The sequence below is a fragment of the Mus caroli genome, chromosome 7 (genome assembly GCF_900094665.2).
Source record: "Mus caroli chromosome 7, CAROLI_EIJ_v1.1, whole genome shotgun sequence".
NCBI classification, from domain to species: domain Eukaryota; kingdom Metazoa; phylum Chordata; class Mammalia; order Rodentia; family Muridae; genus Mus; species Mus caroli.
In genome coordinates, this window is record NC_034576.1 from 53,850,598 (window position 1) to 53,878,426 (window position 27,829).

The window sequence follows — 27,829 nt, forward strand, 5'->3', positions numbered from 1 at the left end:
CCAGGTATATTAAAACACATAAATCTAACACATTTGGCATTGATACTGTAGCTTTCTGGAAGTGTTAAAATTATTTTCAGATAGGAAGTATTTCAATGTTAATAGATTTTTTTTCTATTCATCCTATCCACTGGTCATAATTGTATTGATTTTAATCAAATTTTATCACTATGTACAGAGGTCAGACTTGTCCACAGCAGACAATAGTGAACTGGGTATCTTAGATTGTTCTCTTTCCTCACCAACTCTTGCTTTCCTACCTCCATCTGCAGTAAAATACCCAGATCTGCATATTCTGTAAATAAACATAGTTAACAATCATGGCTAGTTCACAGAGTATCAGAAATGTGTACCCAATATTTACCCATAATGCAAGGTTTGTAGATAAAAGGTCACAGATTACTTGACGTTTTGACATTCCTGGATCTTGTTGACTGGTAGACAAACCAAAACTCATGAGTTTGTGTAAGACTTCAGGATTCTACCTTTTCCAACAAGAGGAAAGAATGTGCTGCCTGTGTAGTAAGAGATCTGGAGTCAAGTGCAGACTGAATTTAAATTTGGAAGATGGGAGAGCAGGAAGAGATGAACTCTAAGTGATAAGGAATATAGCAGGAAAAGGATCAGGAACGCCAGTGGAAGCTCAGCATCTGTAAGTGATGTTTGCAGGATGGTGCTTTCTTATGTTTAACCAAATTACCAAACTACCTGACATACATTTGCATCTGCATTTTGCAGAGGATGACTGAACCTCAGAGTTAAATGTCTTCCAGAGTCATACAACAAGCAAATTTCAGAGTGGGGCTGAGGCAAGGGTCTTACTTTCCTTAGGTTACCTGGAACTTTCTCAAAGGAAGCTTTTCCTGAGAATGCGAGCTCCCCTCCATGGGAGGAAGAAGATACACAAGTGTTAGGATTTTAGGAAAGACGAAAATTTGAAAATATAAGTCTATATATTTCCCTTTTTCGTTGTATCTCTTTCCCTAGGTAGTAACTTGATAATTGATATATATGGTGAATTAAATAATTAGAAATAGACTCTTAGCAACTGAGAATGAATGAGTGATAAGGTGAGAGGATGGTTAAGGGATTATTAAACCTCAGGAAGTTTATGAAAGCTCTCTGATCAAATTTTCATACCAATGTTTCAATATTTGCTAAGTCTAAGGGATGGTTTTGCAATAAGCTATCAGGAGGAGGCTCAAAACCTGGCCTAGGAAGACAAGTTCCCTGGAAGCTTGCACACATGCAGAAGACAACAGTAATGAATAATTAGAGTATTCTTCTAGCTGTTGATACCAAGAATCAGGATCAAGAAACTACATGGAGGGATAGCTAGTCCAGATCATATTGGTTCCTTTAATGAAAGAGTCTTTTCAAGAGGGCTAAGGCAGAGACTGAAAAGGTGACCCTGGACAAACATTGAAATCTTCCAATGACACGCAATGTGGCCAATAATGAAGGCATGCCCCGTTTTCCTCCTCTAGCTATATGACATGCTCTGTGACAGTTAGGTGATCTGAGTCCCTTGCTATGCTTGGTGATGCCTTCCAATGTGTTATGTATGTCAGCCTCATTCTTAATCGTCTATGCTCTAAAGCAGAGCTCCCAGCTAAATGTGGAAAAGCAGAATATAAGATCACATAGCTAGGAAGCCTTATTCTAGTCCTGGAGTTAACTGTGCAGCTTAATGGCTTGTAAGCCCTTTGCTTTGCAAGATGTAAGAGCCCCTGTTTTTCTCTGCATTTTATCAGAATTATTCTGCTGATGTGCACTATATGTTCCTTTTCCCATTATCTTTCTGCCATCATAAAAAGAGGTAGTACCATTGTAGCTGTGGGGCGGCCCCTGTGCTCTATCCTCTCTATTACTAATAACCCCCCTAGCTCTGTTCTCATTTCTGAGCCACTCATGTTTTCCAAGTCAGAACCCACAGAGCTGGATGTTCAAACTCCGGGTTAAATGTCCTTTTCTAACACATCACCTGTTTTGAATCTGATATGCTGCAAAAGTCATTCAAGATGGAGAAATATGAGATAATCAAGCAGTTCATTTTCTTGGCCCACTACTCACCTTTGGGAAAGGGGTTTGTGTTGAGTTCTGAAATCAACCTGTAGCAGCTTCAGCTCCTCAGGCAAACACTGATACATTTTTTTTTTATGGCATTAAGATTCCTGCAAAGCCATTTTTTTTTCCTCTCGGCGGAGTAGGGAAATTGTTTGGGGCTAAGTTGGGAATGGTTTGATTGCCTCTGATATAAACATCTCGAAGTATATTTTTTTCCATGCCCAAGTAACCTCACAACCTCGAATCAAGGAAGGAATCAGACAGACTGTGTGCAGCTAGACTTCTCTTAAAGTGAAATTGAGTATGGTAATCACAGCTTTCAGAATTTGTGAAAATACCAATGTAAGAAAATTAGCTCTAATGCAAGCTCTAATAAGAGAAAAGTCTTATTCAAGTATGGAGCGTTTAAATAATGAACATATAAGGGGAAACACAAAGAAATCACAGAAAACTAGTATTTACAACGAGTAAAACAAGGCTGCAGTAATGACTCTGGATTTGAGCATGAAATGCTTTGGTTGATTTCTGTCATTGTCTCTTGTCAGACTGTGAGCTTGTCTGATGATTTGCAGAAGTCTCTCGGGAGAGTATCTTTGCACTTGCTCAACAGGGAACAACAATTGCAATATGTAAATAGGGTGCCTCTTCCTTTTGGATGCCTTGGGATATGTGTAATAGATTAAGTTGGCTTTGTGCAGAGCAAACAGGTCTGTTACCAAGAATATGAATAATGTCAGTTTCCATAATTGCTAACATCTGGCTTTCCACAAATCTGTTAAATTTCACGGAAGTGGAATTAGGTTTCTGTGTCATAAGTAAAGCAATTCCATGCAACTCTGTAGGCAACACAGCTCTGTGCTGACTTTGAAGTCCTTCCCTTCTGTAGTGAACATTTGGGTTTTACACTTTGCTTTTATTATGGACAGGAGGTTTGCTTGCCATTGTGTTCTTTTTTTTGTGAAGGGAAAGAGTTGCTAATGTCTTTGCCATTTTGTAAACTTGAAATAGCCAAATACTAAGCTATCATTTCAGGAGTGGGAATTAACATTTTAGGGTGGGAATTAACTGCCAATTTTGAGATTATTTTAGAGAGAGCAAAAATTGGTAATGATTTGTTGGAAATTATATTTTTAGACAGTTTCTAGATAGATTTATTAAGTGGTCCCCTTGGCCCTTTTCCTAAAAAAAAAAAAAAAATGATAGAAAAATGAAGTTGTTTTGGGGGACCATGAGATTTTGCCTTCCTGTTTCACTGTGACTACCTTTTTATATGTTTCTTCTATTTTACATTAGAATCAAGGTTATCTCAGACTATAAATTAGTAAGAAAAAATTTTCCTTGAGGGCAAACTATTGGTTAGTCCTTGTGCTTGCTGAACACTCCAAAAACAAAATTTCATCAATATAGGCTATATAAAGAATATTTTTGTAAATTTCATGAATTTATATATTACATGAAGTTATATAAACAGATTGCCTAAGATGTTTTCTGCCATCTGGGGCACTAGGCAGAGTGAGCAATAAAGTTCCAGTTCTGCCCTCACTGCCCATAGTGGTGTGCACATCAATTGATGGCCGCTTGGGGAGAGAGAGTCAGTTTTCTCCTTTGGATGTGCCTCCAGGAGATAGATGGTCCTACACTCGGGCACTGACTACCAGAACCCAGTGGGTTCAGTAGGTTTAAAAAGGGGAATACATGAAGTTGGAAGGGAAAATGTTTCAGAGCAATGGGAAGAGTTTGTAAGAAGTGGGGATTTAGTTTAATCAAAATATGGTATATTCTCACTTGAAATAAAAGATGAATTTAAAATAATACTATAACTCAGAATAGGTTATAAAGATAGAGTTCCTTTATTTCCCTTTTACAGAGGAGGATAAATAAAACTGAAGATATTTTAAAAATGTCAGATGGAAACCAATTACTGTAGAAGCTTCCTACAATATATTCAGCACATATTTAAAGAGTTAAAAATGGAGTGGCCCTGTCATGGGCAACATGTTTAAGAAACATCACAGAATAGCAAATGAAAAGTTCAGTGCCAGGAATTACCTCTTTTGGGTTGTTGGCAAGTGAGGGCTCATAGCCCCTCAATCATAACATGCTATTACCAGGGATATTAGATACCCTTCATAATTTGATGGTAAAATCCCTATTGCTGAAGACAGCACACATTGACCCATACAACACACAAAAAGTAAAGCTGCTACTCACATAAAATCTTCATCCTTGCTAGCAAGATGTCCTAAGGTAGAAGATGATACTGGAGGAATAAAGTACTATTATTCTTGCACAGCTATGAATATGAACCCTGGAATCTAAAACTGTGTCCTGCATGACAAGACATGTGCACTGGTGAGATAGTGGTGCAAATATTATTTGATGAACCAACTGCTTTCTTCTTGGAATTAAAGGCTGTTTCAGAAAAATAAAACTCATATCTAATATTGATACTAGAGCCAAGAACATATGCATAGCCAAGTCAGTTATTACTCTGCTAACAAGACACGATATTAAACCAACTCCTAATGACTTATTGCTGTAACCATTGATTACTGCATTTGTCAACCCTCATCAAAAAGTCCTCTTTTATATACAGTAATTACCACAGAGACCCCAAATGGGGCAAAGTGTAGAGAATTACAGACTGCAAAATGTTTATATGTCATATCTCCTCCTCCTAAGAGTCCACTATCATCATAATGAGGGTTGAGAAGAATAAGACATTGCTGCAAATTAACATCATATTTGGAGATTATCAACAGTATTTTAAATATACATACTCATTATATCAAGGAATAAACATTGCATTTTCATTATATTATCTATAATTTGGTTTTCATATGAGTCAAGACTTGTTACGACTTTGTTATACTGTTTGTATAACAGTAAAGGAGCTCCAGTGTAGAGAAGACGTCCATGGGCATATGCTCTTACAGGTGAAGTGGCTGCTTTATTGAAAGCACTGAATTGAAAGGAAAATAGGATTCCAACTTGGATCTACTAACTGTTTTGACTCAGTGCTGACTTTGCTTGGGAATAGTTAGAGGAAGATGGAGAAGACAAAGGGGGGTGGGGTCCTAGAAAGGATCACTACACTACATAATGTGTTGCGAATGGCCTTGCTTAAGAGTGTCATAAAACATGCTTCAACGATGAGAAAGTTCTTGCTGTGCTGAGTTAGAATCCGTGTATCAAATTTTTCATCCTTTTCATGGCTTCCATTCATTGTTTATTAACTAAATGGCTTCCCTGAGACTTCAGTTGGTAGAACAAAAAGAAAGTAAATCTTAGAAGCAAATAGGTTCTAGAAATGATTGCTATGTAAGCTTAATGGTGGAAGCTTACAGTTGCAGATACTCTGTAGGGTGATATCAGAGGATTTCATATTCAAGCCTGGGCTCCTGAACAGGCAAGGCCAGCATGGGGAATGTCAGGAGACACTGCCTCAAAATAAAAAGCATAAAGAGGTCTGGGGATGGAGCTCATCCAGAGCTCATGTACCTGTATAGCATGCACAAGACTGCAGGTTCAACCCCCTAGTGTCACAAAAAAATATAGCATCGAAACTACTTAATGTCTTCTTGTATTGTTGCCATGAATCTGTTTTATAGCAATATGGTCCCTGCAGTCGGGAAGAGAACATAGGTCACAGATTTCCCATTATTTTCAAGTCATAATTGCTTCAAAACTCTAACACACTTGGGATAATTGCATCATTTTACACTCAGAATGTCAACTAAAAGTACTCCAGGGATCTATGTAAGATATAATGTTTGAAAATTAATCTTAGAGTCTAGAGTGTAAGTTGTGGAAAGTAAATAGAAACCACAAAAGCAGTGCAGTACTCTTTAGCTCTTGAGTTGGCATAGGATTACAGAATCCTCTAGAAGCACTCCTCACTGTAGTACATGCTAGTTACAAACCTACCTACACTTCGCTTTCCCTGCTTTAAAAACTGAAGCTCACTTCTTTCTTGGGATCACTATAGCATAACTAATTCTTGAAAAGCTAGAGCTGTCAGGATATTCATCATCTATATGTGTATAAACACACATGAATAGAATATATATATATATATATATATATATATATATCAGTAACATTGCTGCTGTTATGGCTTCAAAATTGTAATGTAATATTTCCAAAATATGATTATATATATGTATGTATATACATACATATATATAATTTTCCATCTCCTAACTCTCCCTCGATCCTTCCCATCTTTCTATCCACCCAACTTTGCTTATTTTCTCTTTCAAAAAAAAAAAACTCTACAGATCAAAATTCAAAGAAAAAAAAACACAAAAGACCAACATGAAAAAATCCCAAATAAAATGAAACAAAAATCCACAAAAGTATCGTAACTGTTTTATGTTATGATACTGTTTTATATTTCTTTAAGTCACTCATCCCCTTTGGCTCTTACAACATTTCTGACTCTTCTTCCCCAGAGCTTCCTGTTCCCTGAAGGGAGGGATTTGATGAAGATATCCCACTTTGTACTGGGTATTCCAAAATCTATCCAACTATTCCTGAGCTTGGTACCTGTCCCAGGGTATGGTTGATATACCTAGTAGATTCACTCTATTGTAGAAAACTGGCTTTTTTTCCCCTCTTCCAGCAGCTATCAATTACAGAGAGCTTCTTGATTAGGGATGGGACTCTGTCCACTTCCCCTTCTCAGTACTGGTACCAAGTCTGACTTGAACCTCTGCAGGTCTTGTACATTATGCCATAGTCTCTATGAGTTCATCTGTGAGATATGAGTGCATCTGTTCTGCTGTGTCTAGAAAACAGACATTTCTTGGAGTCATCCATCCCCTCTGGCTCTTACAATCCTTTCGATTCCTCTTCCCCAGAGCTCCCTGATCCCTAAAGGGAGGAGTTTAATGAAGATATCCTGAAGATATCCCATTAAGGACTGGAAGGACTGGGATTCCAAAATCTCTTACTCTCTGCACACTGTCTAATTGTGAGCCTCTGTGTTAACTTCCATCATCCTGCAAGGAAAAAAAAAAAAGCTTCCCTGAGGAGGGTTTATTATTTTATCCTAATGAAGTACAACTTCACACAGATATTAGGATGCGATTCAGATGAGATGACATTATTCTAACATTCTACCTCCTACAAGATTCCTGTCTAACGATCGATGGGCCTTGTCAATGGGTCTCCAAGTCATGCGTTCTGTTTCATCAGCTTTGTGACAGCAGTATCTTGAATGCTCTTTTGTGTTACTTTTAATATCAGTCACATCTGTTGTGCTAATAGCCTTGTACATAATAGAGTTTCATCATCTGAATGGTATTTATAGACATGGCTGGAGATTAACCAAGGGACTAGAAGATTCTGACAGACACAAGACAAGTGTCTTCCAATAAAGCTTAAATGCATATAGAAAAAAAGGCCAAGTACAATTTTCTTGATATGACACCAGCACCAATGAGCAGAAGTTGCTGGCTAAGATATTTGATCTAAATGTAATGAATATGTTTCTTTTAAAGTAGCCATTTACAGGCAAAACTGGCTGCCTTTCAAGCTTAGCTGTCAGGAAAGGGTTCAAGAGAGACTAGGCAGGAGTGTGTTTGAGATTTAGAGGTCACTCAAGTTTGAACTGTCAGGTAGAATGACTGGATTTGTCTGATTTCCCTATTAGGCTGTCAGTGAACAATATTCAATATGCTTGCCTTCATCAGCATCCAAGCCATATTCTGGAGCCCTGATTTTTTTTTTTGTGAGACCCCCCTTTTTTGTCCATTAGGATGCTAAGTATTTTAATATTAAATAAGACACTTACCAAGAATCATGCAACCTCTTCTTTCAAAAGAGTCCTGGCATCAGGATCTGGGGCAGACTGACTGAGTCACAGTTGCTCTAATTACCCACTTGTTTCTGCTCAGTGGCTTATGCACACACAATTCTTTTCTATGAGAGCTAAGCTTCAAAGAATATATTCTGTAGTTGATGAGTTAACAAAATTCATGGCCACTCTAAGAGACTAGAGGTGAAAGTGGATATTTTAACTAGTTGGGCAGCTATAAATTTGATCTCACAGAAGCTTCAGGCTGCCTGGCATTGGGCACTTATACTCCATATGCCTTGGTACTGTGATTCTCCTCCACAGAGCCTTGTAGAGTAAATGAGCAAATGCAGATGAAAAAGGACCCAACAACAGGTAAATCCGCATTAGTGCTGCTCAATGGTACTGTGTATTGTTTCCTGAGTTTACTTGCCTGGGTTTTGAAGTTCCATGCTTTATTTATTGCAGATATTGATGAATGTGCCTTAAGAACTCACACTTGTTGGAATGACTCTGCCTGCATCAACTTAGCAGGAGGATTTGACTGCCTGTGTCCCTCTGGGCCCTCCTGCTCTGGTGATTGTCCCCACGAAGGGGGGCTGAAGCATAATGGGCAGGTGTGGATTCTGAGAGAAGACAGGTGTTCAGTCTGTTCCTGTAAGGTAAGCTGACTGGATACAATGAAGGGTATAGTCTTTCTCTCCGCCCACCATGGGTTTCTTTCTGCCCTTGTGCTCATGAGTCCCTAACTTTTCAAAAGGGTCTATGTATTCTAACCTACAATATAGCTAACTGATGATGGGTGACTAGGCAATTGGATTTGGATTCACTCTTCTTTTTGTGGCCATTTGTTTGCAACCTTGAGAAGAGGCTGCTGATCAGGAGAAGCTGGTAAGAGCAGTCAAGGTTGCTTCTTGAACTGAGAGCCACAGTACTTTAGTTGTTGGTCAAGTGAGTATTTTCAGGAACCCACATTCTACACTTATTCAAGCTTGCTGGCTTAGAAATCTCTATCTAAAATTGTCATTTACAAAGACTCTGCTTCACTGGCTCACTGCTTGTGGGAATATCATCAAGAAAAGCCAGGCTCACAGATCATTCCTGTAGTGGTCAGACATGAATGGATGGACAAATGGTGAGGGTAGCATTGTGGCTCCCTTGTAACCAATTGAAGGAGTATCTCTTAAGCTAAATCCCCAGAAAACAAGGAAACAACACTTCTCTAATAGTGTAGTGGTTCCTTTGTAACCAATGTCTTTGTCTTTCTCAGTGCTAAGTCCCAGGTCTCTTAGGCTAAGTCCCAAGAAGGCAAATTGCTTGCTGATGGAAACACAATTCTGTAGCATTGTTGTGCTTTGCACAATGGACCTGTTAAGTGTTTGATTTCTTCGTGCTTTGTTTCTTCTTTTGTTGATGTTGCCATTTTATTTTCATCTGTTCTTATGTTGCCGTAGTTTGGGGCTTAAATGTTGGAATGAGATTATTTAATCTTGGGCTTTAAAGGCGTATAAAACAAGAAACATTATTTGCTTAGTGGCTCCTTTGGAAGCCGAGTCTCCTAATAAATCCTGTGTTACTCAGAAATAGAGCATGGTCCTGAGAAACCCATGTGCACTGACATCTGGCCACACTCAACAGAACCCAGGGGTCTTGTTGGAAGAGATAGTTCACCAGGTCCTAAACCCATGGCACCTGTTTCCTCCCTCTCCACTTAAATCTAGTTCTATAACCCAAATTTACAATTATTTTCCCATTTATTAAGCACCATATACTAGGCCATGTTCCAAATAAGTCATAACTATAAGACAGCATCATATTACATGTGAGCACAGCTCTGAACAATAAAGAAACTAGCTCTGGGAATCAAGTAACTCATCCTCTTTCTCAAGGTACCACTTACAGATTATCTGGGGCCTTTGGATCGCACTGTCCTAAAGCTAACTCTCCCCCCACAGAGGATAGAGACTGGTGTATTAGAAGCAGTGAGGTCAGCTGTCCTTCCAATTTCAGAGAGCTCAGAGGCTCAGCTTAGAAATACAGTACATGGATAGGACATTATCAGCAACCATGTGAATGCTATCGAATGTAATAGTGAACTAGGTGGTTTTACACAGTATAATATATTCAAATATTTTTCTTTCTTTTTTTTTTTTTCGAGACAGGGTTTCTCTGTGTAGCCCTGGCTGTCCTGGNACTCACTTTGTAGACCAGGCTGGCCTCGAACTCAGAAATCTGCCTGCCTCTGCCTCCCGAGTGCTGGGATTAAAGGCGTGCGCCACCAAGCCCGGCTCAAATATTTTTCTATCAGTGAGAATTGCCCTGCTTTTAAAAATCTAGAATTAATTTAAACATAATTCTTATTAATTGTGCATGGTTGAACTTCCATTATAAAGTTATGTGGAAACACTGAAGTGCTGAGCAGAAGAGTGAGAATTCAGCTTTGATATCTCAATGGAACTGGGATCACCATCTTAGCTAGACAGGGGTCAGGCTCTTGGCACAGCCCACAGAACAACATGAGGAGGACAGCCTGCTGAGATGGGCCTGTTCTCACTCACACTTGTTTCCAGTGTGATTGCACTCTCTGAATAAGCCTTTATAATCATATTCCAATTGTATTAATGAAGCCACCTTTGGCATTTCCATTATCAAACATGAATTTTCTTGACGGTCGCTCAGTAATTCAAAGCTAACCGGAACATTGTCATTGTTCTGAAACCTAATAGAAGCTAAGAGGGGCCTCAATGGCATTGTCACATAATTGATGAGATGTGAAATTGCTTTATTCTACACTAACCCTGAAGGCTATCCACTCATTTCTATTCATTCTCTTAACTAGTAGGTAGGGTTGAATCTCGTGGAAAGAAATATAGTAATCTGTGAAAATAATTTCTCATTTTGCTTGATGCTGGTTTGCCATGTGGTTCCTGATGCTTAGACATTCAGTACCTAGGAAGTGAAATAAATTAGTAATGAAATGAAGTTAACGGGGCTTTGGGATACAGAGTATATGGTAAAGTGCTTGCCTGGTATATGTGTGTCTCTAGGTTCAATTCCCAGCACTAAAACAAGAAAGATGACATGTTATACAAAATTATTGTGAAATATTATTTTAGTGAAATTGATTGGAATCATGATATAAGCCAGTATGCCAAGGACTTATTGTTGGAAGATTCCTATGATCTGTACTCATTAGTGGTAGGCTATGTAAAATATCTGGTTTAATTCACCTGATCACCTCTAGATTCCCCCCACCTCTTGCTCTTTCTGTATCTTTGTGTATATTTTTGTATATCTCACTCTCTACATTTACACATATTTACATACTTATAGAAAGTCTGTGTTTTTATAAAATTAATGTATATGTGTGTACATACAAGTATCTGTGTGTATTTAATCTCAGAACAGCTCTCTTTTATCATTTTTATAGTAGAGACAATACATAAAATTTGAGTGAAGGCCCCTTTCCATACTCTTCAGTCATTACAAGACAAAAGTAGCCAGCATCTCCCTTCCACTCTCTGTAAGGAATGTAGGTCTTTTAAGGGTTTCCACTTTAGCTTCCATTGAACTTACCTTTTCATCCATTCTTATAGAAGAAGTAGACTACCACTTCTTAGGCAGGTCCATTGCGTTTGCAGATATCAGTAACTATGAAGCTGCATATTCGTGGGAGATGGCCGATACAGTATCTGATAAAAGCTGTTACTGGCAAAAGAGGTGAGGTGGATCTAATAGGATGATATACAGCATGTATCAGAAAACACACATATGCCCAATCAACCAGCCACGGGAAGAAGGGGCAGGGATTAATGAGGTTTTTGTCTTCATTAAGCTCACTATCAGTCAACACTGTGACATAAGCAAAATAAGAAGGCAAAGCAGACTGCATTAGAGAAAACACACTGAAAGTTAAACCATGGCGAAACAAACTCATGTCACTCCTTGTTTCTCAAGACTTATATGCAGTTACCTGACTTGAGAAATAAAGGCATAAATTTTTACTTCATGAATCATTATGTTAATATGTAATATAGGTAGATAATTGATATAATTTTACAGAAGATAACTAATAAAGATGTCGAAGATCATGCTCAATAGTCAAAGATTGAAAGAGGTAGCCAACGAAGTTGCTTTGTAGTGAAAAATTACAAATAATGGGAACAGATTGAGGAATCAGAAATGTTTTTCCCAGAAGGAGTAATTTGGTGAACACTTACAAATTAGCTTCTAAGAAATGTTATAAAAGAATACAAGGGCTATGGTTTCAAGGAATAGTAACTAAAGTCAGCAAAGTGATAACAAGACTAAGACACACAGACATGTGCCCCGAAACCTTCATGGTGTGAGCTCCCAAGAATGGATAGCCGCAAGTATAATCTTTGTAACTTTTAGCTTTAGCTGTTACAGTATGGGTAGGCTTCATGTCCTTTGAATTATCTTCTACCCCTAAGGTTTAGTTTTAAAAATACTCAAAAACATAACTGTAGGGAGATAATGGGAGCTAGGTCAGTTGTTCTTCTAAAGAACTCAAGCTCAGTTTCTAGCACCAACATAGGGTAGTTTACCACTACCTGAGGCTTCTACTCCAGAGGATCCAGTGACCACTGTGATCTCTATAGGAACACACACAGACACACAGACACACACACACACACGCACACACACACAAAATTATTCTTTAAGAAAAGTAAATCTTTAACAAAAATAACTGTATCCATAAATGTAGCCAAAGTCCTTACACTTTAGCTTCCCCATCAACAGAAATATGACACTGGTTTGATAAGTAGATAATAGACATGCTATAAGCACTCAGTCTTAATGACCAGTGATATTGACCTTCAGTGCCTTATAACTGAGTTTCCAAGACTAATACTCCTGAAATTGGAACGTGTCTATCATTTGATGAACTGTTTCATGGAGGAAGGTGACAACTGGTCATAAGCTCTGCAAATAAGCAACGTAAAGACTTGTGGAAGCAAAATCTTTTGAAACTCTCAGGCTCGATTATAGGCTTAGAGATGATGCTGTACTGCGTGATCTCTATAAAGCACTTAATGTCTCTGGACCGCATTTAATTCTTCCCCTATCCCTTATGAATGGGACATGTATGAAAGTAGGCAGTGCATTTCAGTGTGTTTGCCAGTGCTCTTGTATATCAGGACAATGTACTTAAATGATTTCCACTGAAATGGGGTTATTGTCTTATTGATTTTCATAGCACACTATACAATGTTTTCATTACATTTGCACACACACACACACACACACACACACACACCACTGCAGTTTTCTCTTATTTCCCCTCATTTCCCATTTTTTTTTTCCACTTTCCACTTCTTGTTTGTTTCTCCACCACTCTGGAATGGATTCTTAATCATATTCATTTTAACTGCTAATTCTGAAACAGAAACATGTCTTTTCCATTAATTAATTTATTTATTCACTTTACATCCCAATCACAGCCCCTCCTACCAGTCCCCTTTTATATGGCCTCTCACCAATATCACCCCTATTCTCCTCAGAGGAAGGGGAGGCCTGTCCTGGGTACCAACCTACCCTGGCACATCAAGTCACTTCAGTACTAGGTGCATCCTCTCCCACTGAGGCCAGACAAGGCAGCACAATTAGGGGAACAGAAGTCACACACTGGCAACCGAGTCAGGGATAGGCCCTGCTTCACAGAAACATAGTTTTTAAATATTCAAAGAACATATTGATGTTTATCCCTTGGGTACACTTAGCAATGTTTCCATTTTGACTTGGCTGGCTCCAGTAAAGAAAGGCTGTGCCTGCTTTGACCAAGATGGGAAGTAGACAATATAGATTCAGAGCTAAGAAGTTTATTCTGTGAGCTCTATGGTGCATTCGCAAGGCTTGATTTTTGGAGTACATCTGTGCATATGTTTTCCTAATCACAAAACCTTCTTGACCTTACTTCTCAACAGGATGGGAAGATATTCTGCCGGCGGACAGCTTGTGATTGCCAGAATCCAAATGTTGACCTTTTCTGCTGCCCAGAGTGTGACACCAGGGTCACTAGCCAATGTTTAGATCAAAGCGGACAGAAGCTCTATCGAAGTGGAGACAACTGGACCCACAGCTGCCAGCAGTGCCGATGTCTGGTATGTCCATTTCCTAGGGATCCTGGTGCCTTTGTGTAGAAAAGGTTATAAACTTGAGAGCTTTTGGGCAGGAGTTCCAAGATGTTCCCAGTATTATACAGAGTATCATGGGTTATGCTTAACCAGTGGCCATGTGTAATGCCTGGAGATATTTACATTATATTTAAAATGTTGCAAAAGTAAAAATAATGAATTTATAGAACAGATTTAACCTGAGCAGTTTGTATATACCTATATATTTTAGCAAAGAAAATTATCATAAAGTAGCTTTAAATGGTTTGGGAGGTAGTAATTGTCCAGACAGAGCCAAGTGTATTTTTGCTTTTGACATAATCCTTAATATTGCCAATAGAAAAAAAAATAATAGAAGTGATGGAGTTTGGGTGAGCAATATGGAGAATCCAATTCCTAATTGTCTCCTAGGCCAACTTGATGTAGATACTTTGGATATGTCAAAGCATTCCAGTGGTTAGTCTTTTCCATAAATGTACCAGTTCAAAGATTCTTAAGAAGATAAGAGAATGTATGTGAAAGATGAGTACCACATTCATTGTACAGCAGGCACTTGGCTTAGTGTCACGGAAGATCCTTAATGTGGCAACTGGTATTGATGCTCTGATATCCCTTGAAGATGCTGCTCAAACAGACCAAATAACATTATTTTAAATATTAATATACAGGTATTAATACTGTGCCTGGATTTGGGAAAGTTCAAAGAAAACACACAATTTCGATATCTGGTTCAATGTGTTTTAAACTCCTGTACAGACAATGATTTCTAAGACTTGAGGGCACGGTACATTGAGAACTGTGGTGTTCCATCTGCTCCATCTCAGAGCATTCTTCCTGAGTCAGCTTATAAGGAAAGCTTTTAGCTTGGTGCTTAATGTTTATTGAAATGAATTTTTCTCTTTCTGTGTATTATATAAAAACTAGCACCCAGAGAACTTGTTCTCTGAGTTTCCATAAATCCCCAAGTTAACGTTCAAGCAGTCATCACATGGAGCCTTTACAATCCATCTTAATACTAAGACTGCAACATAGATAAATTCTGCTCATGGACAACTTTACAGATTCCCTTCCAAGGACAAACACATTCAGGATAACTGTAGACCTGTTTCTGGTGTCATTCTGGAAAACCATTTTTCTTCCTTGAGAAGCCAGTCATCAGATAGCTGGGATTACTGGCATTTATCTTCTACGTGACATTTTCATTCAAAGAGTTTCAAAAGGACATCTTGAATGTCCAGTCTTTGGGATGTACATTTATTTTTCAACTCACAGAAGCTATTGAGCATTAACTTAAAATTCCTTTAGAATAATATCGGTCTCATTTATTAAATACTTTATCAAGACTTTGCCTGTGCCAGACTCCTAGTGATATACAAGCAAGGCAGACACAGTCACAACATGAATAAGCCTAGAATGTGGAGACATTGACTGAATAATTAAGTAAATGAGAATCACTGCAGTTGACAGGGACATGATGACAGTGAAGCTGTGTGGAGAAACCTCATTATCATAGGCAGCTCAATGGTGCCTGCGGTCAGAAGAGGTCTCAGGTAGAGGCTCCATTTAAGCTGTGATTTGGAGACCTTAGAGTCATGGGATGGTTTGTCCAGAGAACAACCAGCCTCAGCTCTGAACTTGAATCCTGCATCCCAGTTGATGCAGCTGTTGAAATATTCCACTTCTCCAGGTCTCCCTTTGATCCTGAAAAGAAGGGGTTCTCTCTTCATACACTATCCTCACACGACCATCTGATTGCTTGTTTGTTCTATTAGTATCTGTTGGAAAAATCTCTGAACATCATCAGGGAAGAAAACAAACAATAAAATCCAAAAGTTCAAGTTAATGTTGAGTTATACCAATTATGCAGCATAACCTGAAAAAATAGTACAACATGATGGAAATAACTATATTCCATGCTTAGAACACAAACAAGCTAATTAAAGACTGTCTGTGAACTCTGGGTTAGGTAGTCAGCAAAACCATCCTGAGGAAGTGATATCTTCTTAAAAGTGATACCTTCTGTGTGTAGAAGGTATGTCTTCACAGAGGAGGATGGATCATACACATTAGGGTTCAGGCTGGAAGCATTCAGTAAGAAAATAATGAGATTTGTAACACTTTCCTTCCCCCAAAGGATACTGGGAATATAAAACTGTGTAAAGATGAGGACAACTTATTTCATCTTTCTCTCCACAGGAAGGAGAGGCAGACTGCTGGCCTCTAGCTTGCCCTAGTTTGAGCTGTGAATACACAGCCATCTTTGAAGGAGAGTGTTGTCCCCGCTGTGTCAATGACCCCTGCCTGGCTGATAATATTGCCTATGACATCAGAAAAACTTGCCTGGACAGCTCTGGTATGTCAAGACTGAGCGGTGCAGTGTGGACAATGGCTGGATCTCCCTGTACAACCTGTAAATGCAAGGTAACCATCAGCCCTGGGGACTGTGAGCCACAGAGAGTTTCCTTTTGAAATCTCTGGATTCAGATTCCATGGAGTGTATGTTCTCACAGGAGGACATTAAGTGTAGACAGATAATAATAGCTGGTCCTTGTATAAAGGCAGTTTCCAAATTGACATGGAGTAATACAAATTTGCCTTAAAATTGCTGAATTTTAACCACTGACTAATCTTAATCCCAGAGAATGAAAGTTATTTTAATCTGCAATATAGAAAAATAATGGGAGAGAACAGAGGGAAGGGGAGGGAAGAGAGAGCAAGCCTAGAAATTCTTAACTTTATTCTAGAAAATTACAGAAACCATCAGTAGTGTCAGAAGACAGTGATCTATATAGGAGTTTATTCTGTTTTATTTTGCCTTGCCAACCATACTCCTGAATCTCTTATAATTTTTTTTTGACTGCTATTATGTGTCTGATTTCTTTTTGGAAGATTTCCCATAAAATATCCCCATGTGTCTTTCAGACTTGAAAGGTGGGCCTCCATCTCTTCAGTGTTCATAGAGTTATGACCAAAGTCAGCTTACAGTGTTGCTCCATCAAGCACAGTCAAAATCTCAGCCAGAACATTGTGTTGAGATTCTCATGATTAAGATTATTAAGAATGATAGTGCACTTGGTCCCGTCAAAGCCTACCCCCACCTCAGCCATCAATGGAGGCTTTCTAGCTTGTCATTTTATAGATTTATTAGTATAGACACTTTTCTGTTTCCTAGAATGCAGTATATTAAGATTAATTCCCAGTAGAAAAATAATGTCAGGCATTCTATAGCCAAAGAGCCACGATCCCATCTGAAATTTCACCAACCACAAACAATGTGGCCAAGAGACATAGGCACCTGAGTTGTTCAATTTCATTTCCCCCATTTTCTTTTATTGAAAATGGATTTTTTCATACAATATATCCTGATTATAGTTTTCTCTTCCTCTATTACTCCAAGTTTCTCTCTACCTACTCTCACTTCAAGGTCCACCTCCTTCCTGTCTCTCCCTTGAAAACAAACAGGAATCTAAAAGATAAGAATTTTAAAAATTGAATAGAATAAGATAATATAAATACATTGGAGTAGGACAAAGCAAATAGAAGGAAAAGAGCCCCAGAAAATGCACAAGAAAAAAGTAGATGCAGAGATCTATTTGTACACTCAGGACTCCAGTAACCAGAGGCCATAATATTTACACAAAGGCTGTGTAGGGTAGCATATTAAAGTAAAAATAAAAACTAAACTAAACTTTAAACAAAGAGACAAAAAGCCCTGCTATGACATTATGAGTCAAGGTAACAGCAGAGATGCCATTGCATTGATTATCTATTGATTATCTATTGGCTGTCTACTGCTGGGCATGGAGCCTAGCCTTACGATTATTTGTTTCCCTCACGAGACTCCCTTAGAGAAAAAGAAATTTCCATTTGTATGTGGTAGGGGTGTGTGTGTTCACTTCTCCTTTCAGCTCTGTGTAGTCCCCATGCTTGCTACCTCAATCTTGGTGAGTTCATATGTTCATTGGTACTATTGTTTTGAAGGCCTTGTTTGGGGTCCTTTATCTCCTCTAGCTCATACATTCTTTCTGTCTCATTTTCTGTGAGATTCTTTGTTCCTGAGGAGGAATTTGATGCACCTGTTCCACTGAAGGCTAAGTGTTCTGAGATCTCTCAGTCTCTGGATACTGTTTGGCTGTGGGTCTCTGTATTTTCTCATCTGCTTCAGGAGGAAGCTTCCATGATGCTGTCTGAACAAATCATTGAGCTATGAGTATGGCACAATGTCATTCAGAGTCACTTTATTTCTACTTATTTTTCTTTAGATCAGTGTAGACACCATCTCAATTCTCTATAATTAATAAGGTGTATATGTGTTATCACTATCAATTTATGGAGAGCAACCTACATAGCTTTGTTAATAGCTTAGGTAGTTTGGGAATTCCCATGGACTCCTTTGGCCAGCAACTCAATTAGATATAATTCATCCATTCCCAGCACTGGAAGTACCATTTAGTGATAAGAGATGTCCAGTTGGAATTTTGTCTCCTTCATTATATTATTTAGATATCCTTTATATATGTATATATTATAGGAGCTTCTACTAGATAGGCTATAATATGACCCCTCAAATTGCCCCGAGTCAAGATGTCCCTCCCTGTATTCCCTTCTTCATCTATCCCCCTTCTTATTTGATCCTCCTGTTCCTGCCCATCCCCAAACAGCTGTTCCATCCATAACTATATATTTTATTTCTCCTTTCCAGGGAGATTTATCCATGCCATCTAGTCCCTTATTCTTTATCTAACCTCTATGGTTCTATGGATAGTAGCTTGATCCTTACTCATTGATCAAACAGCTACTATCCATATATATGATTATATATATATATATAATATATATATATATATATATACCATATATATATATATATATTATATATATATATATATAATATATATATATATATATATACTATATATATATATATAGTATATATATATATATATATATATATATATATATATATATATATACCATACTTATCCTTATGGGTCTGGACTATGTAACTCAAGATGATTATTTTCTAACTCTTTCTGTTTGCCTGCAAATTTCAGGATGTCAGTTATTTTAATGGCTGAATAATACTCCATTGTATAAATATATCACATTTTCTTTATCCATTCTTCTGTTGGGCAACATCTAGGTTGCTTTCTGTTTCTGAATATTATAAATATATATAAATATATTTAAATATATATTTAAATATATATATTTATATTTTTAAATATATATATATTTATATATTTTATAAATTTATATATTTAAATATATATATATTAAATATATATAAATATAAATATAAATTTGCACTCCAACTAGCTAGCAATGGAGGAGTGTTCCCTTTAGTCCACATCTGTACCAGTCTGAACTGTCACCTACATTATTGGTCCGACAGGTATAAGATGTTATCTCAAAAAAAGTTTTAATTTGCATTTCCATGATCGCTAAAGGTTTTGAACATTTCCCAGTCATTTGAATTTCCTCTAATGAGAATTCTGCATTTAGATCTGTATCCAATTTTTAAAATTAGATTATATGGTTTCATTTTCACATCTGGTTTCTTGAATTCTTTATGTATTTTGGAGATATTGTAGTGTAACCAATTTAAGCTTATCCCCACCTAGCTTATATATATTAAATGAGATTATGTTCATTTTAGTTGGCTTTCACAGTTACTGGGGGGTAGCCTCAAATCTACTGTTCTACCTGCTGACTTGGCTGCCTCCCCAGTGGTGTATCTCAGACACTTGCTGTTCCTCTCCCCTCATGGCAGATTCCTCCCTCTCTCAGTTCTTCCTCATTCTTCACCTTGTCTTTCCTCTCTGCTTTCTCTTTTCCATGCCCCAGCCAGGTCACATCCCACCTACCTCTAATCCCTCCAGTATTTGGCTGTAGCCAATTTTATTAAACCAATAGTTTTAAATCAAGGAACAAGGTTTGCACAGCAAAAGCTTGTAAATGTGGAAATTCACTTGCAGGCCTCATCCTTCCTTCCAGGTACAGAATTTAGCATTACAACACACAGCAACAGACCAAATCTCAACAGAATAGTAGATGTGGAGTTGGAAAACAAAAGACAAAAAACAAAACCTTTTCCCATTCTGTAGACAGCTGCTATGAGTTCAAGGTTATTCCCCAGTTTCTCATCTATCAGATTCAGTGTGTATAGATTTGATTATTTGGAATTGAGTTTTGTGCAGGGTGATAAGTATTGATCCATTTGTATTGTTTTAGATGCTGCCAATCAGTTTGTCCAGTATCATCTGGCCCTGGACTTTTTGGAGGATAAGAGATATTTAATTACTGCTTCTATTTTACGAGGAATTATATATCTGTTTAGATTGCTTATCTGATCTTGATTTAGCTTTAGTAGGTTGTATATATTGAGAGTATTATCCATTTATTTCAGATTTTTCCAATTTGGTGGAATACAGTTATTAAAGTATGTTCTTATGACTCTCTGGATTTCTTTGGTATCTGTTGCTATGTCCCACATTGGAATTGAAATTCTATTATTTTGAATCTGCTCTATCTTTTAGTCAATCTTATTGATATTTCTCTTATAACCAACTTTGCTTTATTGATTTTTTGTATAGTTTTTTTAATTACTATTTTAGTTTTTGTTCAGCCCTGAGTTTGATTATTTCTTGTCCTCTACTCTTTTTGGTTGTGATTTTATCTTCTTCTTCTTCTTCTTTTTTTTTTTTCCTTAGAGCTTCCAAGTATGCTAAATTAGTAGTATGTGATATCTCAATTTTTGCTATTTTTTTAAAATTTATTTACTTGTGTGTTTTTTTTTTATAGGCACTTAGTGCTATGAGCTTTCCTCCTAGAATTGCCTTCATTATGCCCATATAAGTTTGGGTATGATGTATTTTGTTTTTATTCAATTATAATTTTTTTTTAATTTTTGTTCTGACCCATATTGTTAAGTCAGTAATGGATTTTCCAGTTTCCATTAGATTGTAGGCTTTTTTTTGTTGTTGCTATAATCCATGAAAGTCAGATAGAATTCGGAATATCTTTTTACTTCTATTGTGATTGAAGGTTTTGCTGAGTATAGTAGTCTGGGCTGGCATCTCTGTCTCGCAAAGTTTGGAGAAGGTTCTTGTGACTTTTAGAGTTTCAAGTGAGAAGTTAGGTGTTTTTCTAGTAGGTGTGCCTTTGTATGCCTTTATGTGTCTTTTCCCCATGCAGCTTTTAATATCTTTTCTTTATCTGTACATTCAGGTTTTTGGTTATTATGTTCCAAGGGGAATTTCTTTTCTGGTCCAGTTTATTTGGTGTTCTGTATGCTTTCTCTACCTTGATTGGCACATCATTCTTTAGGTTAGGGAAATTTTCTTCAGTGATTTTGTTGTAAGTATTTTATTTGCCTTTGACCTTGTTTTGTTTTCCTCTATTGCCATTATTCTTAGATTTGATCATTTCACAGTGTTTCAGATTTGTGGAATGTTTTCTTCCTGGATTTTTCTTTCTTTTATCTTATCTTCAATGCTTGAGATTCTCTCTTCCATCTCAGATCCTGTTGGTGAGGTTTACCTCTGAGGTTCCAATAGATTTCCTAAGGTTTTCATTTTCATATTTCCCTGAGTTTGTGCTTATTAAGTTGATTCAACATCACTTTTAGGTCTGGAACGCTTTTATTCATTTCCTTCCACCATTTGTTTGTGTTTCTATAGATCTTTGTTGGGTATATTTATTTCCTTCTTTAGAAATCGTATCATGTTCATGAAGTCTATTTTAAGTTTTGTGTTTCAGTATATGGCATTTCTCGGGTTACTGTGTCTACTAGGGACTACTGAGTTTGATACTGTGCTGACAGCTAAGCATCTGGGTTTGGGATGATTGTAAATTTAAGTGCTGATATCTGGTCTTGTCTTTGTTGGATAAGTGTTTGGGTCCTTGGTTTTTATGTTGTCTTCCTGGTTCTTAGGAGGGTGTGGTACTGTAAACTGATAGGAAATGCGACTAGGATACTGCCAAATATGTGCACTGGAGGTTTGAGGTACAGTATGTTTCTAGGTATTAGGCGCCGCCGACACTTAGGAATGGGGGTGTTTAAGGGGATCCACAAGATTGAGAAAAGTGGAGTGTTCCAACGGAATCTGCCTGATCCCTGGGAATGAGGGCAGATGGTGAGGAAATAACACACCAGGTCACATCTGGGGATGAGACTTGGGGAGTTGGATTTGGAGAAAAGAAGGGGGCGGGTGAAGATATGAGGCTCACTACCTGCTTTGCTGGCCTAGTTGATTGAATGACAGGCTTGGCCAGAGAATACAGGGAATGCCTTCTAGAGGTGGCAACTGAGACAGATAAGCTGGGAAGAATGTTAGAGGGGAGGGGAGGGGAGGGGAGATCTGCTGGAAATGGCGGTAGAGAGGAAGGGGAGGCCACAGCATGTGATCTGCTACAGAGTTGAGGATGAAACTGGGTGACTGGGTTTGGAGGAGGAGAGGAAGTATGAAGATCTGCAGTTGACCTGCAGGTTGTCAGAGACTGCCAGCTGGAGGTGGGAGCTGGGACAAAAGGTGAATAGGAACAAAGGTTGGGGAAGAAGATCTGCATGATCTGCTTTGTACAGGATGGGGATGGCAGAGAGGAAGGCGAGGCTACAGAAGGTTAGGTGTCTGCCACACAGCTCAGGAGGAGACTAGAGGATTGAATTTTCAAGAGAGAAGGGAGAAATAGAGATCTGCAGTTAGCTCAGCTAATTTCCTAGCAGGTATGGCTGGTAGATTAGCAGAGAATGCCTGCTGCAGTTAGGAGCTTAGGGGGTTGGGATGAGTATAGAAGAAAGGTCGGAGAAGAAGATCCGTGTTGTGTGATTTGCTGAAGGTGAGGCAGAGACCATACAATCCCTTTTTAAATGTCAGACTTGAGATTCATTCAATGCACTTATAAAGGTACATTTACACTAATTTATGAAATTGAATTTTAATCAACTTTCATGAATTTATTCATCTAAACGCTCACTCTTCCTTCCTATTCTTGATCTGGTGAATGCTCATATTTCTCCTTGATGTAAATACCTTCGTAGAATCTAGTTTGGATTTGCCTTCTAAACTTACTGATACTTTCGATTAGTTTTTTTTTTTTTTTTTTTTTTTGAATCGGGAGTTTTTCCTTTTTAGCCATTTATATTTCTGAAATGCTTCATGGAAATAGTTAGCCAATAAATGTTGACAGTTTGGATGGTTGGAGTGTATCCAGAGCATAGATTGAATGCTGGCAGGACATGAAACTGACTTGTTAGCAAAGCCTCAGTCAAGGATGACCTGAAAGATGATCCCATGCTTGCTTGCTTTTCTTTTTTTTTTGGGGGGGGGGGTTGGTTTTTTTCGAGACAGGGTTTCTCTGTATAGCCCTGGCTGTCCTGGAACTCACTATGTAGACCAGGCTGGCCTCGAACTCAGAAATCTGCCTGTCTCTGTCTCCCAAGTGCTGGGATTAAAGGCATGTGCCACCACCGCCTGGCTCACTTGCTTTTCAAAACTAGTCATCCTCTTGCCATGTTTGAAGTGGATTCTCTGTTCCACTGTTTTGGACATGGATTGCGTACTGCTCACCAGCAAGTCTTCTGTTTCAGGAGCTGACCCCTGTGTTCTTTTTTGTACAGAATGGGAGAGTCTGCTGCTCTGTGGATCTGGCGTGTCTTGAGAATAACTGAAGATTTTAAATGGACTCATCACATGAGAAAATGGACAAAATGACCATCCAACCTGAGGAAGAGGAGGGGCTGGTTTCTTTTTCTTTTTAACCACAGTCAATTACCAAAGTCTCCATCAGAGGAAGGCGTTTGGGTTGCCTTTGCCACTTTGCTCATCCTTGCTGACCTAGTCTAGATGCCTGCAGTACCGTGTATTTCGGTCGATGGTTGTTGAGTCTCCGTGCTGTAAATCACATTTCCCTTGTCAGATCATTTACAGATACATTTAAAGGATTCCATGATAAATGTTAAAGTACCTTTTGTTTATTTTGTGTACCAACATAATAGAGACTTGGCACCATTTATTTATTTTTCTTGATTTTTGGATCAAATTCTAAAAATAAAGTTGCCTGTTGTGACTTCTGTCTCATCCGCTGCACACAGAATGGAGGTTCCTGAGGGACGTGTTGATGGAGATGTGTAGCATCTGTCCACAGCATCTTTCCGTTTCAAACTGTTGAACACAGATGCCCACTCACTCAGCTAAAAACTGCTTAGGGCAATTATGATACACTAAAGGGGAAAGGATGCCAGACATCATTAAACATCATTTCAAAAAGTACTATCTCCTCCCTGTTGCAAAAATAAATGAAGTGACACATTTACTTACAATGTCCAAACAGTGATCTTAAAAGCACTTCTTGGCATTGGACACCAATTTATGTTGATATCAGCTTTACATAATGCTCAAAACCAGCAAAGCACTTTAATAGTTCTTTTTTTTTTTTTTTTTTTTTTTTTTCGAGACAGGGTTTCTCTGTGTAGCCCCTGGCTGTCCTGGCACTCACTTTGTAGACCAGGCTGGCCTCGAACTCAGAAATCCGCCTGCCTCTGCCTCCCGAGTGCTGGGATTAAAGGCGTGCGCCACCATGCCCGGCTATTGAAACAATACAAGTCTCCCACATATTATATAAACCTGTTTGGACATTTTTTTATTTTTATTCTTTTCAGAGGTATTTGGTTTATGTCCTTTGCACCTGACAGTTAAGGTTTCTGAATCCTGCCCAGTGCTGTTCCTCTAAGGACATTGCTCTATGGATAAAGGGGGAAAGCCTTTAAGAAAAGTTTGGCTTGGTGATTGCTCCCACTTCAGCTGCTCCCTGCTTGCTGATTTATTGACTGATTGATCAATTCATTTTATTTAATGTATATGAATCTTTTACCTGCATGTATGTTTGTGCACCATGTGTGTGTGTGTGTGTGGTGCCTGTGGTGATCAGAAGAAGGTACCCAGCCCCTAGAACTGAAGTTACAGATGTTGGTTAACTGCCACATGGGTGCTGGGAATAGAAGCCAGATCTCTGCAAGAACAGCAAATGCTCTTAACAGATGAGACAGTTTTCCAGCCCCAAACAATGCTATATTTTTAAGGATCAGCAGTTATTAGGTTATACAAATGGTTACATTTCATCAGAGCTGAGCATCAAACCTTAGGTGGTACTTTTAAGAAGATCATGCATTGCCCTGAATTAAGTTAGTCCCTGGACTGCTCCTCAGTGCTCCCATATCTCAAAGTCCTAACTTGTTACACCAGCAATGCTTAAATTAATTCTAAATACTAACATTATTAATTTAAAATTATAAGTTCCAAACACTATCATTCACTAGTATTTTTCCCAACAGAGATAATAGCCAATATTTTTTGGGAAAATGGAGTGCTCTACATGATACAGACTCTATGTGATGAATCACAATGACAACAAATTGAATATAACACTTGGCAAAGCCCGATGCAATGTGATAAATTACAGCACATCATATTTTATCTCAATTCCTTACATGGAACCCTGGGGTAAAGAATTGAAAATTACCCTTTGAAAACATTTATGACAACTCAATTAAAGAGAAGCCTTTCCAATGTTATAAAAACAAAGACATTTGCAGGACTTGCAACTGCATCTACAGATCTCTGTGTGAAACAGAGTCCTCCTGTTCGATTAGCACCTGCCCCACATGTACATGTCCTGAAGGCAAGTCTGGGAGTTCCCACAAAGGCTAAGTGACTCTCAAAGTTAACACTATTCTTTTCCTCCTCTGTAGAAAGTCTGCTGACCTCTGCCACAGAGAAAGTACAGATGTATGTCTTAGAGCTGTTTCTCCAAGACATTATCACAATGCCACAATTTTATTTGAATTCCTGTGTATTGGTTCTTAGCTGAAGTACAATGAAAATCGATAGAGCAAAGTACTTATTTTTACAAATGCCATCCTTAGACTCAATATTTTCTTTTCTTCTTGAAACCTAATGGAGTGAGTTTAATCTGGATAATTTCAAACCATGGTAGTCTCTATCAATATGGAATATACATCATATAATATACTGGGTGGCATTTAATTGTTAAAAACACATTGATCCATTTTGTTTAAATTGAACTTGTTAGATATGGCTGGCTGATGGGATAAATATTATTTAAGCTTCTAGATGTAGTAAGGTGTATTCATTTTACCAAGCTGGTCTGCTGTTAGTCCTTCCCTCAGCTATGCTAAGAGCTGCTGGTATGTGGTACTGAGCACTGTTAAAGCCAACCCTTAAACCAAACACGGGCTAAACAGAGTCCTATAGACTGAGTCCAGAAATCTGAGGTATATCCATGGTATCCAGCTGGACTGTGACCCAATGCCACAGATCTGATGCTGCACCCGCAACACTCAACAGGACATAGCTGTGTCAAACCTCAGAATGTTGTGTTTGTCCAGTAGGTTTTGAATGGAAAGTGTTAAAATGTTTTTGTTAAAATAAAACTTGTTTTTGAAAAAACTAAAACAAAAACAAAACCATTGATCCAGATAAGGTGACATGTGCTTGTAGTTCCAGACATTGGTATTAGAGGGTGGACATGGAAGTAGAGCAGGGAATCCCTTGGCTTCATGATTTCAATCTATCCTGGGAAACATAGAGAGACATTCATATAACAGCAGCAACAGAAACAATAACAAAACTAATATAAAACATATTTCATCTTCAAGTATGTTTTCTATGCTCTACTGGGGAAGCTAAAATGTGACTTTAGAAGTAACCATTCTATATACCTAGATGAGTTCCATGAGTGAACATTATGTAATACTAGATGATCAGACAGGATCATATTCAAATATTCTTCATATAGAAGTGGACCATTTCCCTGACTTGTAAATTTTTAAAAAGACACAAAGTTGGATGACAAGGGAAGGGAGGGTAGAACTTAGCAGAGTTGGGAGAGAAGGAATAAACATGATCAAATTGCATTGGTCTGGAGGCTGTGCATGTGGCTCAATGGTATAGCACTTGGTAGTATATGTACAACTCTTGTTTCCATCCCCAACATCATAAAAACAAATAGGTATAATACAGTCACTAAAGTCAGTACCATGCTACTACTCTGAAGTTTGCAAGAGGAAAATGGTAGCTACTTAATGGCACATTAAGAGTAATATTTGATGACTCTATCTTCTTAGGAGATACACACAGTCAATTGGCAAGAAATGCAATCCCAAGATTATGCTCTCCCTCCTACTGTCACTGGCCTGACAACATTGTCATAGAGAGTACAGTGTGAGAATAGGCAACAGTTCTGGGAACCTAATTAACATGTATCAATCAAAAGCTAATTTTTCTTCATTCTTTGCTTCTAGACTACATATCAATGTGCATATATATGTATATACCATGTATTTGTTTTATATTAGATGCACATGACATGGGATTCATGTGTAACCTATAATACATGCCTATAGAACTATAAAAATTGTTCTTATATATTCATATACAACATAAACACACACATGTATATTATACATATGCATGTATATTCTTGGAATATCCCTTCCTCTGACATTTCCCATCTGTGCTTAAATCACTGCTATAGATTTTATCACCTACCTTCCTTGTATTATGTTTGCAGTAAGATGTCCATTAGATGATATAATATGTATGCAGCTGACATCTTCTGACATCCACTATAGTAGTTTGCATACAATGGGTTTTCAATTAAGTCAATACAGAATTGATTTTTTTGTAACATAAAACAGTCACAAGGTATTGGTGGAAAAAAATTAATCTCATGCTTTTAAATTTTCTCTAGTAATAAGACCTGTCTTAGCAAAATTTATTCAGTGCCCCAGTTCTGAAAGTGG

General features: G+C 38.0%; 1 protein-coding gene across 1 annotated transcript in view; it reads left to right on the forward strand.

The window, feature by feature from the left end:
* Nucleotides 1-24,091, forward strand: part of Nell1 (neural EGFL like 1) — an 807,173-nt gene extending 783,082 nt beyond the window's left edge. The window contains exons 17-20 of the mRNA XM_021166735.2: nucleotides 8,336-8,529; nucleotides 13,816-13,992; nucleotides 16,201-16,425; nucleotides 23,627-24,091. Coding sequence (XP_021022394.1) covers nucleotides 8,336-8,529; nucleotides 13,816-13,992; nucleotides 16,201-16,425; nucleotides 23,627-23,677 — 647 coding nt within the window. The 3' untranslated portion in view covers nucleotides 23,678-24,091. The remainder of the gene's footprint in view (nucleotides 1-8,335; nucleotides 8,530-13,815; nucleotides 13,993-16,200; nucleotides 16,426-23,626) is intronic.
* Nucleotides 24,092-27,829: the final 3,738 nt, after the last annotated feature.